The 19,266-nt window shown below is 53.1% G+C and overlaps 9 protein-coding genes across 9 annotated transcripts; 2 read left to right on the forward strand and 7 right to left on the reverse strand.

The window, feature by feature from the left end:
• Positions 1-376: 376 nt before the first annotated feature.
• On the forward strand, positions 377-1,061 carry J7T54_003760 (uncharacterized protein; the record flags this gene model as incomplete). Its single annotated transcript, XM_051508229.1, has 2 exons — positions 377-487; positions 549-1,061. 2 exons carry the CDS (start codon positions 377-379, stop codon positions 1,059-1,061), a joined length of 624 nt encoding a protein of 207 aa, XP_051360692.1.
• Positions 1,062-1,286: 225 nt separating this feature from the next.
• On the reverse strand, positions 1,287-2,053 carry J7T54_003761 (uncharacterized protein; the record flags this gene model as incomplete). The annotated part of the gene is made up of 5 exons (XM_051508230.1): positions 1,287-1,476; positions 1,531-1,604; positions 1,656-1,839; positions 1,988-1,998; positions 2,051-2,053. 5 exons carry the CDS (start codon positions 2,051-2,053, stop codon positions 1,287-1,289), a joined length of 462 nt encoding a protein of 153 aa, XP_051360693.1.
• A 907-nt stretch (positions 2,054-2,960) lies between these two features.
• J7T54_003762 (Heat shock protein-like protein) lies at positions 2,961-7,220 on the reverse strand (the record flags this gene model as incomplete). The annotated part of the gene is made up of 6 exons (XM_051508231.1): positions 2,961-4,477; positions 4,534-4,675; positions 4,727-4,822; positions 5,716-6,291; positions 6,346-6,953; positions 7,007-7,220. 6 exons carry the CDS (start codon positions 7,218-7,220, stop codon positions 2,961-2,963), a joined length of 3,153 nt encoding a protein of 1,050 aa, XP_051360694.1.
• Positions 7,221-8,044: 824 nt separating this feature from the next.
• Positions 8,045-9,289, reverse strand: J7T54_003763 (uncharacterized protein; the record flags this gene model as incomplete). The annotated part of the gene is made up of 1 exon (XM_051508232.1): positions 8,045-9,289. One exon carries the CDS (start codon positions 9,287-9,289, stop codon positions 8,045-8,047), a length of 1,245 nt encoding a protein of 414 aa, XP_051360695.1.
• An 825-nt stretch (positions 9,290-10,114) lies between these two features.
• Positions 10,115-11,078, reverse strand: J7T54_003764 (uncharacterized protein; the record flags this gene model as incomplete). Its single annotated transcript, XM_051508234.1, has 5 exons — positions 10,115-10,152; positions 10,200-10,588; positions 10,634-10,686; positions 10,740-10,883; positions 11,004-11,078. The coding sequence occupies 5 exons, from the start codon at positions 11,076-11,078 to the stop codon at positions 10,115-10,117; spliced, it is 699 nt and encodes a 232-aa protein (XP_051360696.1).
• A 1,156-nt stretch (positions 11,079-12,234) lies between these two features.
• Positions 12,235-12,627, reverse strand: J7T54_003765 (uncharacterized protein; the record flags this gene model as incomplete). The annotated part of the gene is made up of 1 exon (XM_051508235.1): positions 12,235-12,627. One exon carries the CDS (start codon positions 12,625-12,627, stop codon positions 12,235-12,237), a length of 393 nt encoding a protein of 130 aa, XP_051360697.1.
• Positions 12,628-13,390: 763 nt separating this feature from the next.
• Positions 13,391-13,924, reverse strand: J7T54_003766 (uncharacterized protein; the record flags this gene model as incomplete). Its single annotated transcript, XM_051508236.1, has 2 exons — positions 13,391-13,705; positions 13,757-13,924. The coding sequence occupies 2 exons, from the start codon at positions 13,922-13,924 to the stop codon at positions 13,391-13,393; spliced, it is 483 nt and encodes a 160-aa protein (XP_051360698.1).
• Positions 13,925-14,700: 776 nt separating this feature from the next.
• On the reverse strand, positions 14,701-15,418 carry J7T54_003767 (uncharacterized protein; the record flags this gene model as incomplete). Its single annotated transcript, XM_051508237.1, has 2 exons — positions 14,701-15,294; positions 15,347-15,418. The coding sequence occupies 2 exons, from the start codon at positions 15,416-15,418 to the stop codon at positions 14,701-14,703; spliced, it is 666 nt and encodes a 221-aa protein (XP_051360699.1).
• A 2,132-nt stretch (positions 15,419-17,550) lies between these two features.
• J7T54_003768 (uncharacterized protein) lies at positions 17,551-18,931 on the forward strand (the record flags this gene model as incomplete). The annotated part of the gene is made up of 3 exons (XM_051508238.1): positions 17,551-17,705; positions 18,006-18,857; positions 18,907-18,931. The coding sequence occupies 3 exons, from the start codon at positions 17,551-17,553 to the stop codon at positions 18,929-18,931; spliced, it is 1,032 nt and encodes a 343-aa protein (XP_051360700.1).
• Between the last annotated feature and the right edge of the window lie 335 nt (positions 18,932-19,266).

Consider the following 19,266-nt stretch of genomic DNA (forward strand, 5'->3'; position numbering starts at 1 on the left):
TGGGTTCGACTTGACTGCGGAATTGGGTGACCAGACCCGCCCCGCTGGAGTCTGACTTTTTTTCTTGAATGGCGCAGGGGTCCCGGCGCACGATAAGCCGATAAGAAATGTGACTCCACGTGATAGCCGCCCCTCCAAGTTCGCTGCAAGTCCTAAGCAAGACTCCAATGCGCGGAGTAGCTTGACGACGCCGAACGTATTTGGGGTATCAGACTCAGTGTTATTTATCACCTACTCAACCTTGTCACCAGGTAACTTACCGAAAGGCTCGCTCTGTCGAAAGTTTCCAATCTTGCTGACCAGACTTGAGTCACAATTCACCAATTGCCACACTCGTTACCAGCGATTCGCGCCATCAACAACCAGTGCCAGCATCATGGCCGAAGCCTCCTTCGCCCAGACCTTCCTCTCCAGCCTTGAGGGCCGACCGATCAAGCTATCAGCAGATCATGTCGAGAATCCCAAGAATTACCCTGCTCGGCCTCCCGTACGTCCCTAGACCCAGACCGGACCCCGCATCGCGAAGACCCTCGTGCTGACAGCTGCAGTACATCCTCCCGCGGATGGCCACACCCATGTCGAAACCCTCCTCGCAACGGTCCGCGCCTGGTCAAGAGCGCTCTGTCAAAGTCATACTGAAATCCCTCCGCAATCCTCCTCTCGACATCAAGCTCTCCTCGCAACCGCGCACGACATCTCTTCTGGACATCAAGACTCAGGTCACTGCGCAGACCAGGATTCCCACGGAGAAGATCAGGATACTGTACAACAAGAAGCCTGTGCCTGACAGCAAGGTGCTGAAAGAGGTCATTGGGGAGGAAGAGTCTGCGGTGGAGTTTGCTGTCATGGTCATTGGCGGCGCAGCTGCGATCCCGGCTGCTGAAGCTGACGTCCCGGCTGCTCCTACAGTCGACGTGGCAGGGGCAGAGGCTCTCGAGACGGCAGCGTTCTGGGATGATCTCAGAGGATTCCTGATGCAGCGATTGAAGGATGAGAGTGAGGCAGAGAAGTTGTCTGCGTTGTTCAAGTCAAGTTGGGAGAGCAGTCGATCGAAACCGTGAGCATCTGCGAATGCTCATTACTCGTTGCATATTACTACAAGCAAATGGGAAAAAGCATGCTTTCCTCGCGTCTCGGCAAGTGAAGCACAGTTCATATCGTAAAGCACGCCATTGCATTCAGATATGTGGGTTTTGGAAATGGGAGCAGCCTCCGGGAAGCATGTTGTATTCATTTGGCTCATAAGGACCGACACCCGCGCAACTTTTGATATATGGCTGCTACGCTTAAGCGGCAAGACCCTTGCTGACAGTCTTCAGGATCGAATCGTACTCAATGTCGTCTGAGTCGTTGGCCTGAAGCTCGACGGCGATACCAGTCAGGGAGCGCTTGAGAGCCTCCTTGGAGGAGGCGTAGATCATCTTGGGCTGGATGCCGGCATCATCCGGGGACCAGGCCAGGAAGGTGATCTTGTTGCTGTGGGGTGTTAGAACCTGTCGTTGGCACGGATGGAGCTACGTGTCCGCATACCGAATACCGTCGCCTGAGGCAAGGCTGTACTCAAAGTCGTAGATGGCGTAACGGGGGCCCTTGCCCATGGCACCCTGGCTCTGATCAGCATGGTCCTCGCACGCAGTGCATCCGTCCCAACGTACGTTCTTGTTCTTTGTGGTGGCGTTGATGAGCTTCTCACGGAAGCTGTCCCATTCCTTGTCGTCGGAAGCCTCCTCGACCACAATCTCCTTGAAGTCGTCTGACAGCTTGTAGATGATGTACTTGTACTTCTTGTTAAGCTTCAGCTCGTTGAAGGCGGTGATGCAGTCCTGGGACACGGTGGCTCTGTAAGATTTGCATTAGCGCTCCTGTTCTAGGAACTCGTGCGCGGTATTCGCGGTCGCTCGGTGGAAGCCCCGCGATCCCATCGTGGTATGCGGCAAAGATCGCGAGGCGGGGTTGCTCGTGGCGAGAGGTTTGATGCGTGACATACCCGGATTGAGACTGCAAGGCTGGTCAGCACACATCAATGCAGAACTTGTCCGGTCAAACATACCATGGCTGCGGTGTGTGAAGGTGGTCTGTTTGTGACGAAATTTGGAGAGGGGAACTATGTAGCAGGAAGCTTTGTTAGCTATCAATGCTGCGACGGGCGGCGCTGAGGCGTAGTGAAAATGCGGGGTGGGTAGTTCTTTTGGGCGCAAGGAGTACGTACCGGATGTTCAGAGAAGCACCCGCAGCAGACCGAAGATGTGCAAATGCAGGAGGAAAAAGGCGGGAAAAGTTGAGGAATCGAGGTCCGTTGGTCTACGATCGTACGTGGGATGGATGGAGATGAAGCAATCTGAGATAGAGGGGAAACAGCTGACTTTAGGGGGAGCGCCACGACTCGACTGGTGGAGCCCGCAGGCCAGCCCGGTAGGCGGTGCCTCCTTCCTCTAGGCTGTGAGGCTCCTGCCAAAACAACGACGTAGGCAGATACGTGGTGGGGTTGCCGGTGAGACAGGGACAGCACGTGATCTCAATTTGCTGAGCGACATCCATCAGAAGCCAGACGGACAGGCAGCAGAATGTCGATTCGACGGCGACGAAATAGAGGCTTCAGATGGAAATAATGAATCGCTGCCTTGAGGCAGCAGCTACAAGAGTCAGATTTTCACAGTGATCACAAGCATTAAAGATAGGCAGTAAATTACATCGTTTCAATTGGTGAGTCTACAAGAGTACATAGTATGATACAGACAGCTCGCCACAAATACAACAGGTATGAAAACAGTCCTGTCTAGCCAGCAGATTGGCGGCACGAGGTAAGATGACGAAGAGCGGAGGAGTTTCGCGCATCCAAGGTCAGCCATCGCCAGGCGGCCAGTTGCCCCCTGATAACACCAAAGCCATGCTCCCTAATGCCCGGGAAACTTTTTCTTTCTTCAAAAAACAAGACATGCATCGTCAACGTCTCCCGTCACTTACATCATGCCACCCATACCGCCCATGCCACCCATGCCTCCCATGCCGCCCATGGGAGGAGCGGCAGCACCCTTCTCCTCAGGGGCCTCAACGATGGTGACCTCGGTGGTACCCAGGAGAGAAGCGACACCACTGGCGTCCAGGAGACCAGTGCGGACGACCTTGAGAGGGTCCAGGATACCAGCCTCGATCATGTCGACGTACTCGCCCTTGGAGCTGTCAAAGCCCTTCTGGAAGTCGGCGCCGTGCTCGTCGGTGAGCTTGCCAACAATGACAGAGCCCTCGAGACCGGCGTTCTCGACAATGGCACGGGCAGGGCGAGTGATGGCGTTCTTGACAATCGTGACACCGAGCTGCTGGTCAAAGTTGGCAGTCTTGATGTTGTTGAGAGCGGAGACGGAAGCCTTGATCAGGGCAGTTCCACCACCGGGGAGGATACCCTCCTCCACGGCAGCACGGGTGGCGTTCAGAGCATCGACGAAGCGATCCTTCTTCTCACCGACCTCGACCTCGGAAGAGCCACCGACTCTGATGACGGCGACACCACCCGAGAGCTTGGCCAGACGCTCCTGGAGCTTCTCCTTCTCGTACTCGGAGGTGGTGGGGTCGGCAATGACACCACGAATCTGCTCACAGCGCTGGGAGATGCTGTCCTTGGTGCCCTCACCGTTGAGAATGATGGTGTCCTCCTTGGTGATGGAGATGGAGCCGGTCTTGCCGAGCATCTCGGGGGTGACCTTGTCGAGCTTGATGTCGAGCTCGTCGCTGAAGACGGTGCCGTTGGTGAGGACGGCAATGTCGCCAAGGATGGACTTGCGGTTGTCGCCGAAGCCGGGAGCCTTGATGGCAGCGGCCTGGATTTGACCACGGAGCTTGTTGAGGATCAGAACAGCAAGGGCCTCACCCTCAATGTCCTCAGCGATGATGACGAGGGGGCGGCGCATCTTGGTGGCCAGCTCGAGAGAAGGGATGATGTCCTGGACGGCGGAGATCTTCTTCTCAGAGAGCAGCAGGAGGGGGTCCTCAAACTCGGCCTTAGCCGTCTTGGTGTCGGTGATGAAGTAGGGGGAGACGAAGCCGCGGTCGAAGCGCATGCCCTCGGTGACCTCGAGCTCGTCGCTCATGGTCTTGCCCTCCTTGACGGTGATGACACCCTCCTTGCCGACCTTCTCCATGGCGTTGGCAATCATCTTGCCGACGTGGTGGTCGCCGTTGGCGGAGATGGTGGCAACCTGGGCCACCTCATCGCTCGTGGTGATGTCACGCGAGTTCTTCTGGAGGTACTCGACGACAGCCTCGGTGGCTGCCTGGATACCACGGCGCAGGTCCATGGGGTTACAGCCAGCAGCCACGTTCTTGACGGTCTCGGAGAAGATGGCGCGAGCGAGGACGGTGGCAGTCGTGGTGCCATCGCCAGCGACCTCATTGGTCTTGGAAGCGACATCCTGTATTAAACGGGCGCCGAGGTTCTCGAACTTGTCCTTGAGGGATACGGCCCTAGCGACGGTGACACCATCTGCAGCAGCGAATCAGTCATTGTCCAAGCACAATATGATCGATAGAGATTCGTACCCTTGGTGATCTTGGGGGAGCCGAAGCTGGACTCGATCAGGACGTTGCGACCCTTGGGGCCGAGGGTGGCCGAGACAGCCTTGGCCAATGTGTCGGCACCAGCGAGGAGAGCGGCGCGACCCTCAACACCGAACTTGAGCTCCTGGGACTGGTTAGAGACAGGCTGTCAATCGAGCACTGCGGCTGGACATACCTTGTGAGCGAAGCGCATCTGACCAAGGCTACCGGCGCGGTACTTGGACGCCGCCGACGACAGAGCCGAAGCTCGCACCCCAGAGCTCAACGCGCGCTGCATGATGTATGTGGAATTACAAGGGGTATAGTGGTATTACAAAGATGATAGGAGGAGAAAATGCGTTGTGTTGTCGGCTGGAGACGACACAACAAGAGCAGTCGGTGAGATGACAGAGCGACAGAGAGTAGAAAACGGGGGAGGATGTGATGATGGGAGAAGAAGTTCGAGGACCTGGGGGAATGAAGCCGAAGAAGACGAAGAAGACGATAGAACTTAGCATTGCGCTGGGGCCCAGAAAAAATAATATGGTCGTGTCTGATTGGCGAATCCCCCAAATCCAGACCCGGCTCGGTCCACGACCCCAAGCTGCTCAGCTTTACAAGGATTACATTACCGGCGACCGAGCGCATCGGAATAATATCGAGCCGTGATGATATCGCAAGTTTGACAACGTCGACGTATACATGCCCACTGGAAACGATGACGGGTACTCTGTGTGCCATTCGTAAGATGAGTCTATCTGCCAGTGCCAATCTTCCCTTTCTGCTGCGAAAAGACTTTTGTCTATGACTCCTCGTCCCGACTGACGCCGGCCCTGTATGCCAAATGGGAGGGCAAGATAACTAACCAAAGTTACCAAATGAGAACCAGCTACCCTACGGTAATGTATGTCTCGAGGCCAAATCATGCAGGCAACGCATGCCAGCGATAGAGGGAGCAGTGAAAAAAAAAGAAGCTATGACATGGGAGAAGAATTGCGTAAGTAGGTAAACAATATTGAACACCTCATGTTCAGGGTCGCTGAATGACAAGTCGAGTTCAGTTGTTTAGTTGTTCAGGGGCAGGCTGAACCTCGGGGGCCAAATACATAACGTCGTCAGTACACTCAGCCTTCTGCTACTCGTCAGTACATGACATGAACCTGGAAGAAATCCTGGAATACTTACGACGAACTCATCCATGTTTTCGTCAATGCATAGATGAGTTCCTTCGGGGCTCAGAGTTCTTGTACGAGTCGCTACCTCCTCCTTGACAACAGGGTTACCTTCCTCGCCGGCCTCCCATCGATTCTCCTGAACATCAGTGTCGCGGACTTGGAGGCCATGGCCACCATGCATGGCGGCGAGGAGGCTCGCCTCCTGCATCTTCCGCGCGCCAGCCGCATGCATCACGAGGCCTTCCTGGTACTGGTACGCAGGGCTGATCTCGGGGAAGTGCTGCTCACCCGGATGGTTCAGGTAGGGACACCTCCTAAAATCGGGAGGGCCCTGGTAGACCAGGCGGCGCAGCGGGCCCCGAAAAGGATCGTGGGGGTCCTGACTCTGGAAAGAAGTGGCGACCGAACTCATCGCCGACGTCTGGGAGGACCCATGGGAAGAGGTCGTAAAAGTTTTCTCCGAGGCCGTCTGAGCACGCGGCTGGTCAACTTGTCGGTTCTCAATGGCCCTCATGGAGACACTCAATCTACCATCAGGAATCGCCGCGCCAGGCCCAATGAACATGTTCACGTCCGCCATCAAGTGCTGCAGGGGTAAGGTTAACCTGGGAAACCACCGTGGCAGAGTTCACAGACTTACATTGTCGCTGTTGTCAGAGAAGCTACTGGCTGATGTAGAGTCGGTGTTGAACGAAGAGCCATGTGCCAGGCGGGGCTCCATAACGTGCGCTTGATTGAGGAAAAACTGGCTGCTGGGCTCTGGATAAGAGTGGGAGTACGCAAAGGCAGGGCCCAGTGGTGTAGGGGAGCTCGCCAGTGACTGGGGGAAATGCTGCTCGAAGGGCAGGTCCCGCGAGGGAGTCTCCAGAATGGAGTCTTTGGTCTCACCCACTTCAGCCTCTTCATCCTTAATGAAAGAGTCAGGCAGGTTCATCTTGAGGTCCTCGCAGACCTCGTCGAATCGAACGGGGCGAGTGGCGGCTTTGTGATCGCCGTCCGTGTCGCGAACATAGCCGCGAATCTCGGGATCATGCCCAGTCTCCTTGGAGGAGGGACGAACCGGCAGGGGCGGGACGAGATGACCTTCAGCAACGAGTTCACGTCGAAGGCGGCCAATGTGCTGCTGGATCGCAGCGCCAGAGGAGCCAGGCCGAAGACGGTGAGCGGCAGCATCCCACGGGAGCTGGATCTTGTGGCGTATACATTCGTAGTGGAGATGAAGCAACAGCTTCTCAGTCATGCGAGGGCCTGCGTGTGTCCGTCGTGAGCTGGTAGCTCGTGAGTAGCGGGGGATCACTTACGGCTCCAAACGATCAGGCTACGACCGTTGACACGACCGTTGCTTCGGATGTCCTCGGAGCTCGGGATTCTGGACGTGAAGCCAGTGGTTTTGCGGTTGCTGGGCGTCGCTGGTAGAGGAGATTCGCTTTTGATAGCTTTGGAAGCAGAGCGACGAGTCTTGGCGGGCGTGCTGTTCTTGGCCGCAGTCCGCTTCGCACTTGTACCTGAAGTCATTGTCACCAGTTACTTGTTGGAGGAGGGCCATCAGCTCTTGATTCCGTTGCTCGGCCCCAAGATGAGGTACTCACAACTGCAGATGTCCGATTTCTGGCGAAGATGCGGGGTCTCGTCGTTGTGTTCCGTTTGGGCAGTTTGCAAGATGGAAGAGCTATGCTTGACAGTCGAGTAGACTGGGATGTCTGAAGACGAAAAAGGACTCGCTTTGTGCAGTTCAGCGTAAGAAGAGGTTGAAGAACAAAGGACACTTGAGCCGCAGGGTCGGTGTGGTGGAAGAGGATCGAAGGCAGCATAGCACCAGCAACTGGGCAACGTCAAAAGGCCATAACACAACCACAGAGAGACGCGCGAGGGTCCAGCACAACGATCTAGAAATCGGGCTGAGGCATTTACAGCGGGTTCAGCATCACTTTTGCCACTAGCAGTGCTGTAAGCACAATGGTAGGCGGAGGCTGGGAGGTGGTTGGTCTGGTTGATCTGAACTTTGAATTCAGACGAAAAAGGGGCGTTGCCATGGCGTTTGCGGTCGGCACTGTCCGCACGCAGGTTGGAAGAAGCAGGCCGACATGTCATGATATGGGGGGTGATCGAGGTTGCAAGATTCACTTTGGAGCGACTGGTTGACCAAAGAACATGTTCTGTTGTGCTGGCACTGCTGTTAAGGGGTATCTCGAAGTAAAGACCGCAAACTCCTGTCTCGAAGGTCACCCAAAATCCGACGTGTATGGTGAAACGCTTTGCTGCTCCCCTGCTCGCTCTTTTTCCACAAAATCAAGCACAAATGACCATACAAATATCCGCTGCTGCATTCTCTTCAGCCTTCAAGAGCGGTTGAAGACTCTCCTCAGGCGACGCCGAAGCTCGGCATGCTGTTTGGGCTTCTCCGGAGCTTTTTGAGCAGAGATATGACCGGCAATCTTCGATGCAAGGAGGTCGTAGTCAATCGATGATTTCTGCTTGTTGTCAATGTCGACAAGAGCCATCATGGCTTGCTGCTGTGCGTTCATGACTTTGTCAAGGGCAACCTCGACATGTTGGTTAACATGATGAGAGACACCTTGTGAAACGACTTGGTCGATGGCAGTGGGTAAGTTCATGGCCAGGTCGGAAATCTGTGTGACGATGCCTTCCAGCAGAGCCAGGTTCTGCGATGAGGCACCCACAAGCTGTCCAAGATGCAGATTGTGAAAGCTGTGGATGTCATTTTGGGTGCTGTACTGATCAGTGTGAACACCGATCGCATTGCTGTGGGTACCGAGCGTGTCGTTGTGAGTTCCATACGTATCGTTCCTCCCGTACAGTGCCACAGCCAGCTGCTGAAGCTGTTGGACCTGCCTTTTCAGGGGCTCAGTGGCATCATGAATGGTCTGATCAGCAACCTCCCCGACAATTGAGAAGATTTCCTCGCCAATGGTCTCGCCATCGACCTGCGATGATCGAGTGGAATTGCAGGACCTTGAGCACTGGCTTCCAGACGCAGAAGGGGTCCTGGGTGTTGAGGCAGTGGCTGCATCAAAGAAGTCCCTCTCTTTCTCGATTGACTTGAGGTAGCTGTTGATACGACGGGCAGCTTCTTGTCGCATCCCCTCGTCGTTGCTGGTGGAGTCCCTCTCCTGGATCCTCCTGGCGATCTCAACCTTGAGTGTCTTGTATGTATCGGGTGCTGGAGCAGTGACATCGCCTCGGATCTCCCGGAGTTGAGTCAAGTAGCCGTAGTCCTCAATCATGGCTTGTTTATCAAGCGGCGAGGCTGAAGTGCGGGGCATCTCGCCGTTTTGACGGGCACGGACGAGCTCATTGTCCATGATGCGCAGCTGGCCAGTGTTGCACTGCTGTTCGCCATTGAGACTGGTGATGGGCAAGTCGCTCGAGCTGCTGCGAATGGAAGGGGAGGGGGAGGGATGTGAAGATAGTGGCGTGTTGAGACCGAACCATGGGGCTCCAATGTTGCGACCTGGTGTCATTGTGCAAAAACTGTCTGCCTTCTGAGCTGATGTACTGGCGACAGAGGTGTCTGACTTGGTGATATCCTCGCTGGTAGGTATCGTGGGACGCTTGTAGGCCATGGCTGGGAGAAGAGGGTAGTCTGGTTCAGGAGACATGACAGGAGTGTACAGTCAATCCCCTGGTGAAACGAAGCCTTTGCTGATGGACAGTCAAGGTATGAGCACTTTTGAAATTGATGACTTTGAGAGCCGCGAGGAAATGTTTGATGGGAAAGAGAAGATCATGATGGAAAAATGGGGAGGGGAGGCCCAGATATACGTTGAGGCGATTCTTTGAGCATCAATAGGATTACTGAAGCTATTGTTGACGATGTTTTCCATTGAACTGTACGGAGTCATTGAAATTGAATACCTCGACAATAGTAACCAAGGCTGCAATGCGTGACTCGATCAATACTGTGGGACGAGAGAAGCTTTCGCTTCAAGATGGGATGAGCTAAGAAGCTCTATTGTGAGAGACTGAGAATCGCGTACGTGGTTTGATAGCATAGTAAAGTCGGGAGGTTGGGTTGATGCCTACCAGATACCTAATGAAAGTGAGGAGGTTCTCAGAGGCTTGGACACTTGGAGCAAGGTGGGAGACACACATGCTCCTGGCATAGCGAGATGCTTCAGGTGCAAAAGCATGCAATTTTACAGACACACTGGGCTGAAACTGATCGAAATCAAGTGGCAGCATATCATTGTGAAATAAAAAATCATCGATTTGATCCGAAATCTTGTGTCTACTGAGCATCTATCCCCTGATGAACCTGCAATGACCTAGCTCGTCAAGTCTCTGCTATCTCGCGGCCCCTGTAACTTCTTCTAGAAACATAAGATCGCCAAATCATAGAAGGTCCAAGTAGAATCATCCATCAGGCGGGTGCGGATGATGCCAGGTGCTTAAAAAGGGGACTTGTAGCCCTCCTTGTCCTTGTCAGCTGGGGGCTGTCAGTAGGGCACAGATGCAAGTCTGCGGTACACGCACAGAAAGAAGTCTCTTCATCGTCCTCATTCTCCTCGGACTTGGGGTTGGCCGGGGTGAAACCGTTGGACGCGTTCTTTTGAGCGGACTTCTTGGGCGTGGCGGGCGACTTGGCGGGAGGCTTGATGTCCTCCTCATCTTCATCGGCAACAGGTTGATGCTCCTCCTCCTCCTCTTCCTCAGTCAGGTCCTCGGAGGACTCCTCCTTCTTGACGGGGGTCTTGCGGGCGGGACGGCCACGCTTCTTGGGTGTTGGCTCTTCATCTGCAGGAGCAGCCTTGGCAGCGCGCTTCTTGGCCGGCGTAGCCTTCTTGGGAGTCTCCTCCTCTTTGTTGTTGGTGTCGCTGTCGGCCTCATTGGCAGCTTTGATCATGCGCTCGTACCGCTTTTGGCTGATGGGAGTCAGACAAGACCGATGGGGAATATGGGACACATACGCTGCGGCCTTGGAAACGATGTTGCGGTCCTTGGCGACTTGCTCAAAGTCAGGCTGGCTTCCGTTTAGTAACAGTGTTTTACAGTGAGTTCGTTATCAAAGCCTACCTTACCATTGCTGGAGAACTTGATGCAGGACACCAAGAACTTGACCTGTCCGGCGAAATCCTGAGTCTTGCCAGCCATCTTGAGAGAAGCTGTTGAAGTTTGAGAAGATGGAGTTGCGGCGGTGATAATATTCGAGAATGTGGTCTGGGAGGGATCAGAATGTGTGATTCAAGAGAAAGAATTGGTCCATGTGTGAACTTCAGTAGGCAGACGAAGGTGACGAGAGAGACAGACTAGACAGTTGTCAGATATGGGAAAACGTACCAAGTCGGAGGCCACGTTCTGCAAGGCTTTTACGGCAGCGGTCAGGTTATCAACGAAGTTGGGAGGCAGGTCCATTCTTCAAACCAGAGAGAGGATACTGAAGGATAATTGATTGTTACAAATTTGCAGGATAGAGTGTGATGCGAGAGACTCGGAGCGTCAAAGGTGGGCGGAACAAGATGGAATGAAATGGCTAGAAGGGGCGCGGATAGGTAGAGAGCCCTCGAGAACGTCACGCACGGGCGTGCTTTCATTGTTCTTAGAGCTGTGAATGAACAGATTTTCGTCTCGTGCTACCGTCTGAAATCAATGAGTGCTCCGAAAATGCCTCAACGTTCCAAGTAGTTCCCTGTGCACCGAAGATTGTGCAGATAGTGTGTGCTCGCACCACTGTCGAGTGATCATGCCTGATATTGTACTTTGACTGTATCAATCAGAATGTCCAACAGTCAATCGGGATTGTTTTTGGTCTGGAAACTGTCGAGTGTTTGACAGGACGAGTAGTTGGGCTTGCCAAACATACACCTGAAGGACCGATGATGACAGATAGGATAAAAAGATCCAAACTCGACAAATCGACATATACACAGGCTTCGAAGGCCTCTTGCAAGACATGTTGTTGGTGGCAAAGAACGAGCCTTGCTCTGGGGGCTACATGTCGATGTCTTCACTTTGCAGTCACCGGTGAGTGTTGTTTGTTTACTGTGGGTCCCAGGGGCTCCAGTGTCGTCAACAGGGTCAATTCTAGATGCCTACCCTAGATGGACATGAGAGCGCGAACAGCAATGCGAAAGCAAGACCATGGCGCTACTTCAAACATTCGAGATTGTGTTTGCCCTGAGGTTTGTGTTGCGGAATTGAACTCATTGTATAAAAGTACCAGCTGTCAGCGCAAAGGGACAGGCTTTTAGGATGGTGAAATTTTGTGAGCGAGGCAATATCAAGATCTGGATGAAATGCTTACTCCAATTGGTCGCAAGATTTCTATCACTAACGTTAATTTAATCTGTACGTGGGGTGAACAGCAAAGGGTTTGAAGAGACAGCGAGTTTTAGATACTATGCAGTTTCTTCCCAATCTTGTGAGCTATCTAACCTTGAACAACCTATTTTGAATGCCCTACACTGCATCGCGAAGATCATAGAAGAGGCAGATGTATGCACTTGGTATTCTCGAGATAGGTGCATATTTTTGATGTACCGGGCACCTTCCAGGAGGAACGTTGACCGAATCAGAAAGGAGACTCGTAACATTCTTCAGACTGCTCCTTTTTATCCTCCTCCTTGACTTCAGCCTCAGGCTCTGGCTCAGGTGCAGCCTTCTTTTCGCGTGGAGTGCGAGGAGTTGTTGTCTTACCGACCTTGCCAGCAGTAGAATCAGCCTTCTTGCGCGGAGAGGGAGAGGCGTTGCCAGACCCGGCGCCCTCCCGCCAGCCGTGACGAACAGACAGCTGACGCCAGCGCTCTTTGGCACACTTGGCGTCTTTCAGCGACAGCGTGGTGGCAACAGCATCCCAGTTGGCGTCCGGCTTTTGGGTCATGTTGTCGAACAGAGCCTTGATGAACTTGAGCTCGTTGTTGCTGAGGGCGAGCGGCTCGTCGCCTGCGGACTCGGCTTTGGCCATTACTGGTTATGTTAGACGCGACGCAGAACCTAAAAGATACAGATGCATACCGATGAAGTGGAGGTGAGCGAGCTGTACAAAAGAGTTGTGCAGTATAGGGATGTCTTGTTGCTGTGAGGTGACTACAGCTTCGAAGCAATTTTTGGTGGATAGTGTTGGCAGGTGTAGGGAAGAAAGAGGAAATTGAGCGCGCAAGACTTATATAGATAGGAAAAAGCCAGAAGCTTCACTGTTCGTAAATTGGAGAACCTTACCAGGTAGGGTGAGATACGACAGCCAGGCTGCTAATCCGCGTCACTGGGTATCCGTTCAGTTCCCTGTCACCTCCCCCAGAGCCAGGCACTGCGCAGAGAAAGGATTGATATCAAAATTCTACCACTAGTATATATTTAATGAGCACCTACTTGTAGACATGATTATCGCCATTCCGTCAAAGAGCAGTGAAGATCGCGGCTGAAGCATGGATATGGGAGAGAGTAAAGTGACACTCGGTTCGATATCGGCCATCACAATCTCAATCATTTTGCAAAGAAGTCTCAAGAGCCCGCATTCAATACTGATGTGGAAACCATTCATTGAGCCTTAGAGCCTGTTATTGTGCTTCTTCGTCGCGCTCATGTTTGCTATCATCCCCAAATCCAGTCTGCAACCGTAAAACTGATTGCAACCAAAGCAAATTGATCCGAAGATATCTTCCACCGCCACCATCGAAAGCTAGTATTTTCCGCTGTCCCAGTGCTCCACAACTATCATGACGCTGCCATCAGAAAGGGTCCTCGTTCAGCATTGCATCCATGTCGGCCTGTAGTTGGGTCGATGGATCAGAGTCTTCCTCGTCCCGCTCACCCTTGAAACTCTTGCCCCGGCTCTCTGACTTGACCTCTGTCTTGATTTTGGTGTCTCCTTCCGTGTCAGACTCCTCCTTCTTCACAGGCGCCTTCTGGCGTCCACCTCGAGATTTGGTTGGCGTCTTGGTGACTTTTGTCGGGGTACTGCCTGGAGAGTTGGTAGGGCCCTTGCGGTTTGGCGTAATTGTGTCGTTGATCCCAAGCTTGCGCTTGACCTGTCCGAAACGAACCTGGGCAGCAATATTAGCGACAGATGCATATGAATGTGACCGTCTACTTACCTTGGCCACTTCAGCGGACTTGAAGCCTTGCTCGGCAGCAACACCAGCCCAGTCGATATCAGCCTTGTTCTTGGTGTGCTTGACGATCGCAAAGAAGAACATGGCCTCGAGAGGAGTGGGCTCCTTCTTGGGCTTGTCGTCGGCGTTCATGTTGTTCTTTTCGGTCATGTTGAATGTTGGGTGGATGGATGCTGGTGCCTATGAATAAATGTGGAAGACGATGAATGGACTTGGTGAGCTTTTGAAGGAGTAAATGGTTAGGAGCGCAAAAGGCGATAACAGGTTGATGGTTGTTGGAAGAGTTCGGGCTGACTTGGATCAATGAGAAGTGAAAGTGATTGATGTGAGGCTGCACAAGGAGTGAGCAATTGGTTGAGTGACGGAGGTGTGAAATGAGATGAGGCGAAGGGAAGTGGCGTGTATGCATTGAGGCTCTCAGAGGGAAGCTGATTGTCTGAATACGAGAACGTTCTTAGCCGTCGCCATTATTCCAGTTTGAGATGTTCTCCTGAGTGCCTGCTTTCACTTGCCTGGGAGATTGATGAATCAAGTACAGAACGGAACTTCGTGTAGAATTATTATGTTCGAGCGAGACAGTCGCCGCAGGTCAGTGTTCATTGAGGATCAAGACTGTAGCTCTATTCAGACCACGATACCAAATAGTCTTGTCAAAACCAACAACCGACACCAGTCTCGGGGATAAAGTGTAAGAAAACGCCTTTTGCAAAAACGCCAAAAAAGCCAGGCAGCTTGGCTGGAAAACCAAAGGCAACCAAATGCCGGCGAACGGATCCCCCTCGTCATGAATCGTAAAGCAATGCAGCCGCCCAAAGCGAGCAAATCTAGTTATACTCCGAGATCCCCCTTTTCTTCTTTTTGTGTTACATAGTGGTCATGATGGCATCTCGCTTTGCAAGTGACGCGGAACGTCTTCCGCTGGGGTATCAGAATTGGTGGTGGATGCGGTCGTGCCACTCGTCCGAGGGGTTGGGACCAGCAGACTGGCTGTCGGAAGTCATGAATGTATTCATGTCAAAGGCAGCCTCGTCAAATGCGGAAAATGTTGGTGATTGGAGATTGTGAACGGCAGCAGCTTGCATGAAGTCAAGCGCTGGGGAGAAAGTCTGGGGACCGGGGGGACGCTCGATCGCAGAGGGATTGATGGCGAGGTTTGGGTTTCCCATGTCATCGCTGCATGGTGTCAGAAACCGAGTAGTGAAGTCGTCGTAGTGGTCGGATAAGTATGGCGAGGGTGCTGATCCTGATGCGGGCGAGTAGTTTGACAGTGAGAGCTGTGTGAATTCTTGCTTGACAGCGCGCCCCTGTTCCACCTTGATTGGACCGTCCTTCTTCGACTTCGCCTTTGACACTCGGTTCTTGTCCATGCTCTTGCTTTTCGCGCCCGTCGACGAGGAGGGTGAACGTCTATCAGCATTGGATACCGTTGCTCTGAAGCGGGAGTAGCGCATCCTCGCAGCGTGGCCATTCGAGATGGGCTGCAAGAGCACGGGATCCTCTGCAACTTGGTTCCAGTCAATCTGAGGAATAATTAAAATGGAAGATCTCCAGAAGTCACCGCGGCAGACCTACATCCTTCAGGTTCTTCTGCTTCAGTATGGCGAACAAAAAGCGAGCCATGGCATTGTCGCTGTTAGGAGACATGGCGGGATGGTTGCTTCGATGCTGTGACCCTATTCATGTTAGAGAGGGTAAGGTAGTACGGCAAGAATTGTGACCGAGATTTATAGTTAGGGCAGCATTTAGGCAGTATCGTGATGGCTAACCAGACCAAGCACACAGAACAAGATGGAAGTTGGGTGACTCACTGAGATGAAATCAGGAGCGGCTGCCGATACGTATTTACTTTCGAAAGGGCTCGATTTATCACAGCCTGCAGGCAAATGGCGCGTGAGTAGCACTCAGGCGAGCCACATCAATGAGCTAGTATGGCGGATTCGAATGGGTGGTATGGACTCTGAAGTTCTGGACTGGTGAGGTCTGTCGTAGTAGGCGATGCGGTGCTGCTGATCGAATCGAAGACGATTCAAAGTTGGTTACGAGATCAGACAGAAGAAGGAGAGAAGAAGAGGCGAGAGCGGTGCCGTGAATCTGCCTTAAAAGTTCGAGGGCCTCCGGACTTATAAGCAAGCTGATGGTGGTGCGAATGAGAGGCTCCACGGTTTCCAGGAACCGAAGCTGCACAGTGCAGCATTTGTGAGGTTGTGGCGAATCATGTCTGAGATGGCACCGAGCAGGGGTGGTTGTTGCCTAGAGGGTCGGCCCAAAATGGTAAGCCTGGTCCTATCGTGCATGTGCGGCATCAGAACATGAGATACGGAGTCAATGGATGCATGCTTTTCGGCGACAATCAATTCTCGACGACCTGCCGGCTTCAAAGTGCCAACTCCCCACTGCGCGTTGAGTTTGCTGGGGCGACCCCTGCCAATCCCGCTGCAACCACTTAAGCCCATTGGAGGTGGGGAAAGCAAACTATTATCTTAAAGAGATTGACTTGGTTGTCGAAGAATTAAGAGAACTCCGAGGCATTTTCTTTGGATAACTCATGTCCCTGTTCGTTCATGTTCGTGGTGCTGGGCCTCGAAGGTTTACGTTGAGTTGACGGCGGGCGCCCATCCACACGGTGACTCACTCCTCGCCGGAATCGAGGCGCAAGCCCATGCATCACAACGACTGGAGCGGAAAAGAATGTACCTTACTTTCATAGCATACAAGAGGCCCTGCCCAATTATTGTATCCTGTGCCTTCAATTAAAGTTGGATTCGTTTGCCAGATTTTCGAATTTCCAGGCATTGAAGCGGCGCCGTCACTGACCAAGTGATGCCCTTCCAGAATTGAACAGTGAAGGGCACCTTAAAACCCCTGCTTGCTTCGGATCATGACTTCGTGAGTGAGTTGACACCTTTCATTTCTTATGGTGACACCCATGTGAGGGACTGCCGCTGTCCAATCCACAATAAATAGCCCCTGCGCTGGTGAAGCTGGCGAAGCCTTTGTTTCGAGGCGGTGACGTCGTAAAAATGGACGATTCGCGTCGACGGCAAACCATGAGCAATCAACGCTCAATTATCGTCTAATCGCCGGGAAAATTTGCAGCGAGTTTTTAACATGTATTCGATGGCAATTCGAGAGTTTTGAGCCAGCTCTACGGTCAGAGTGAAGCAGTAATCTCAACGCAACGAGATGGGGGGTTCATGCGGACGTTGGGAGGCGCGGAACGCGATGGGCACTGTGCAAGGCATCTCGACCCCGTAACGCCAGCTTGTCACGAATGCACGTGAGCTGTAAAGTGCCCCACTCAAGCTCGAGCTGCGATCTGACGCGAGTTGTGGGTGCCTAAGGCAAGTAAGTGCAACGGTCTTGGCTCTCGTCGGTTAAACTCAGGCGCTGCTCCGGATATGCTCAGGTATCTTAGCGATGAATGACCGGCAGACTCGCGATGAAAACCACTCTAGGACTTGAGAAATAGCTTTGGCAAAGCTGACATGTCGTATCTAAGCATACCCTGGCTTTGAACGGTCTTCCGGTCGACCATGTTCGTTGTGCAAGCACAAGTTTACCGGCGCCGAGTCCAGACGCGCTCTTCCGGCTCCACGTTCTTCCGCTCCTGTGCCGAACCTTCCTTACATGTGGCGGCAGAGACGCAAGTCACTACCAATTCTGCGGGTGGATCTGTCTTCGACTTAACACTGAACATCTAAGAACCCATCGCGTCCTCATCGTACGCGACTTGGAGTAGCTCTACAGTCCAATATATCCTTCCAATCTTATTCAATATGAACAGCAAGAACTGGAACGATCGCGCCGACAAGGACCTGTTTTTCACCATCTTGTCTGTGAAGAACATTGGCGTCATCAGTGGCTCGGAATGGGTCACCATTGGTAACGCCCTGCGAGCCATGGGATATGGCTTCACCAACGAGGGTTGCCGGTGAGTACAACTATTGCCGGGCGCTTTCTCTGAAGCTTCTTGCCTTTTTAATGGGTTGGTGACTGCAAGTTGTTTCTGGGTACCATTCGAGCCTCATTGAGATGCTTTCAATTTAGGTCTCTCGGCTGATAAGCGCATGGCTTGGAGCGCGTCTGGCGGCCTCCCATGTTGCCCATGCCGGAGGCCCTCTGGCATGATCTCATACTCGACTGGTCGGCATGAAAGACTACTTCATAATTGTCAAACCCATGCATTGTTCTGGCTGTATTGGTGAAGACGCATTGGCTGACGATGTTGCAGGCAGCATTTTCAGGGGCTGAGACGAGCCCAGAGCAAGGCTGAAGCCAATGGCGGCATCATACACAACCCGTACCGGAAAAACGATCCAACACTGAATCCTATTACAAGGAGACCAGGTCCGGGTCGAGGACGGCCGAAAAAAGATGCCAGCGGCGATGGAAGCCAGTCATCCCCTGGGGATGTTGGACCAAGCCAGCTCGCCCCTAATCAGGATCCCAATCTGCAGTCAGCTCCTCCGGCCTTCTCAAACATGCCTCAGCCACAGATTCAGCAACAAGCAGCGCAGCAGCACCAGCAGTTCCAAGAGCAGCAGCACCCTGGGCAGCATCCACAGCAACATCACCCTCACTACCAGCAGCCCCAGGCAGGACAGCCCCCACATCCCAGTCAGGCGGCCCATCACTTCGCCTCGCAACAGCACGGCCAGCAAACGCAGCATTACGGCCCTGTACCCGACCAGCAGGCGCAGGCGCAGACACAATTGCATACCCAGACACAGACCCCTCCTACCCCAGCGATGCAATCATCCATGGACTTACCTTCATCGGCACAAGCAACTAAACAAGAAACCATCCAGCCAGCGCCGGCACCCACCACACCCCATAATCCTGCTGCAGCAGCGTCGCCGAATGTTGGCCACAACGGCTCCGGCGTTGAGCACTTGTCAATACGGTCGGAGGATGGACAGGGCGAGGAACAAGATGAGGGCGAGGATGGCCCTCCTGTGAAGCGGCAACGCTTAGAAAGCCAAGACGAAATTAGCCAAGACCAGCCTTTGGATGACGATGATCCAGTTCTTGCCCTCGCCGACGCCAACAATGGGAATGGCGGTTCCGACCAGTACCCCCCGGAGTAAGTCAATCGTATTCCGTCGTGCTAGTCGTTCATGGCTAATCAATAGTAGCTTTGACTATGGCGAAGCTTGAGACACAACCCCTTGTTCCTGCTGAAGTCTTTTGGGAGCGCAGTGATATGAGAGCAGCCCTTGAGCTTTTGGCGACACATTTGCCCCATCCCCCCGGGGTTGTCGATACGCGAGCGGTGTCTGTCGGAGATATGCTTCTAATAATAAACAAATTTGACTTTTGGGAGTAATGCTTGGATTTAGCGATGCTTGGGGGCGGTGTGTTATTTATTCCGAATCGAGATAGCAATCAGAAATCTTGTTTGTCGAGCACTGAAAGCGATCAGGGGTGTATGAGACCAGATGACAACACAGCCAGAGGATGTCTATGGCCTGAATTTTGTGGCTCCCCTGAGA

This window comes from Emericellopsis cladophorae (assembly GCF_022114955.1).
Source record: "Emericellopsis cladophorae strain MUM 19.33 chromosome Unknown NODE_41_length_209042_cov_117_554763, whole genome shotgun sequence".
Taxonomy (NCBI): Eukaryota; Fungi; Ascomycota; class Sordariomycetes; order Hypocreales; family Bionectriaceae; genus Emericellopsis; species Emericellopsis cladophorae.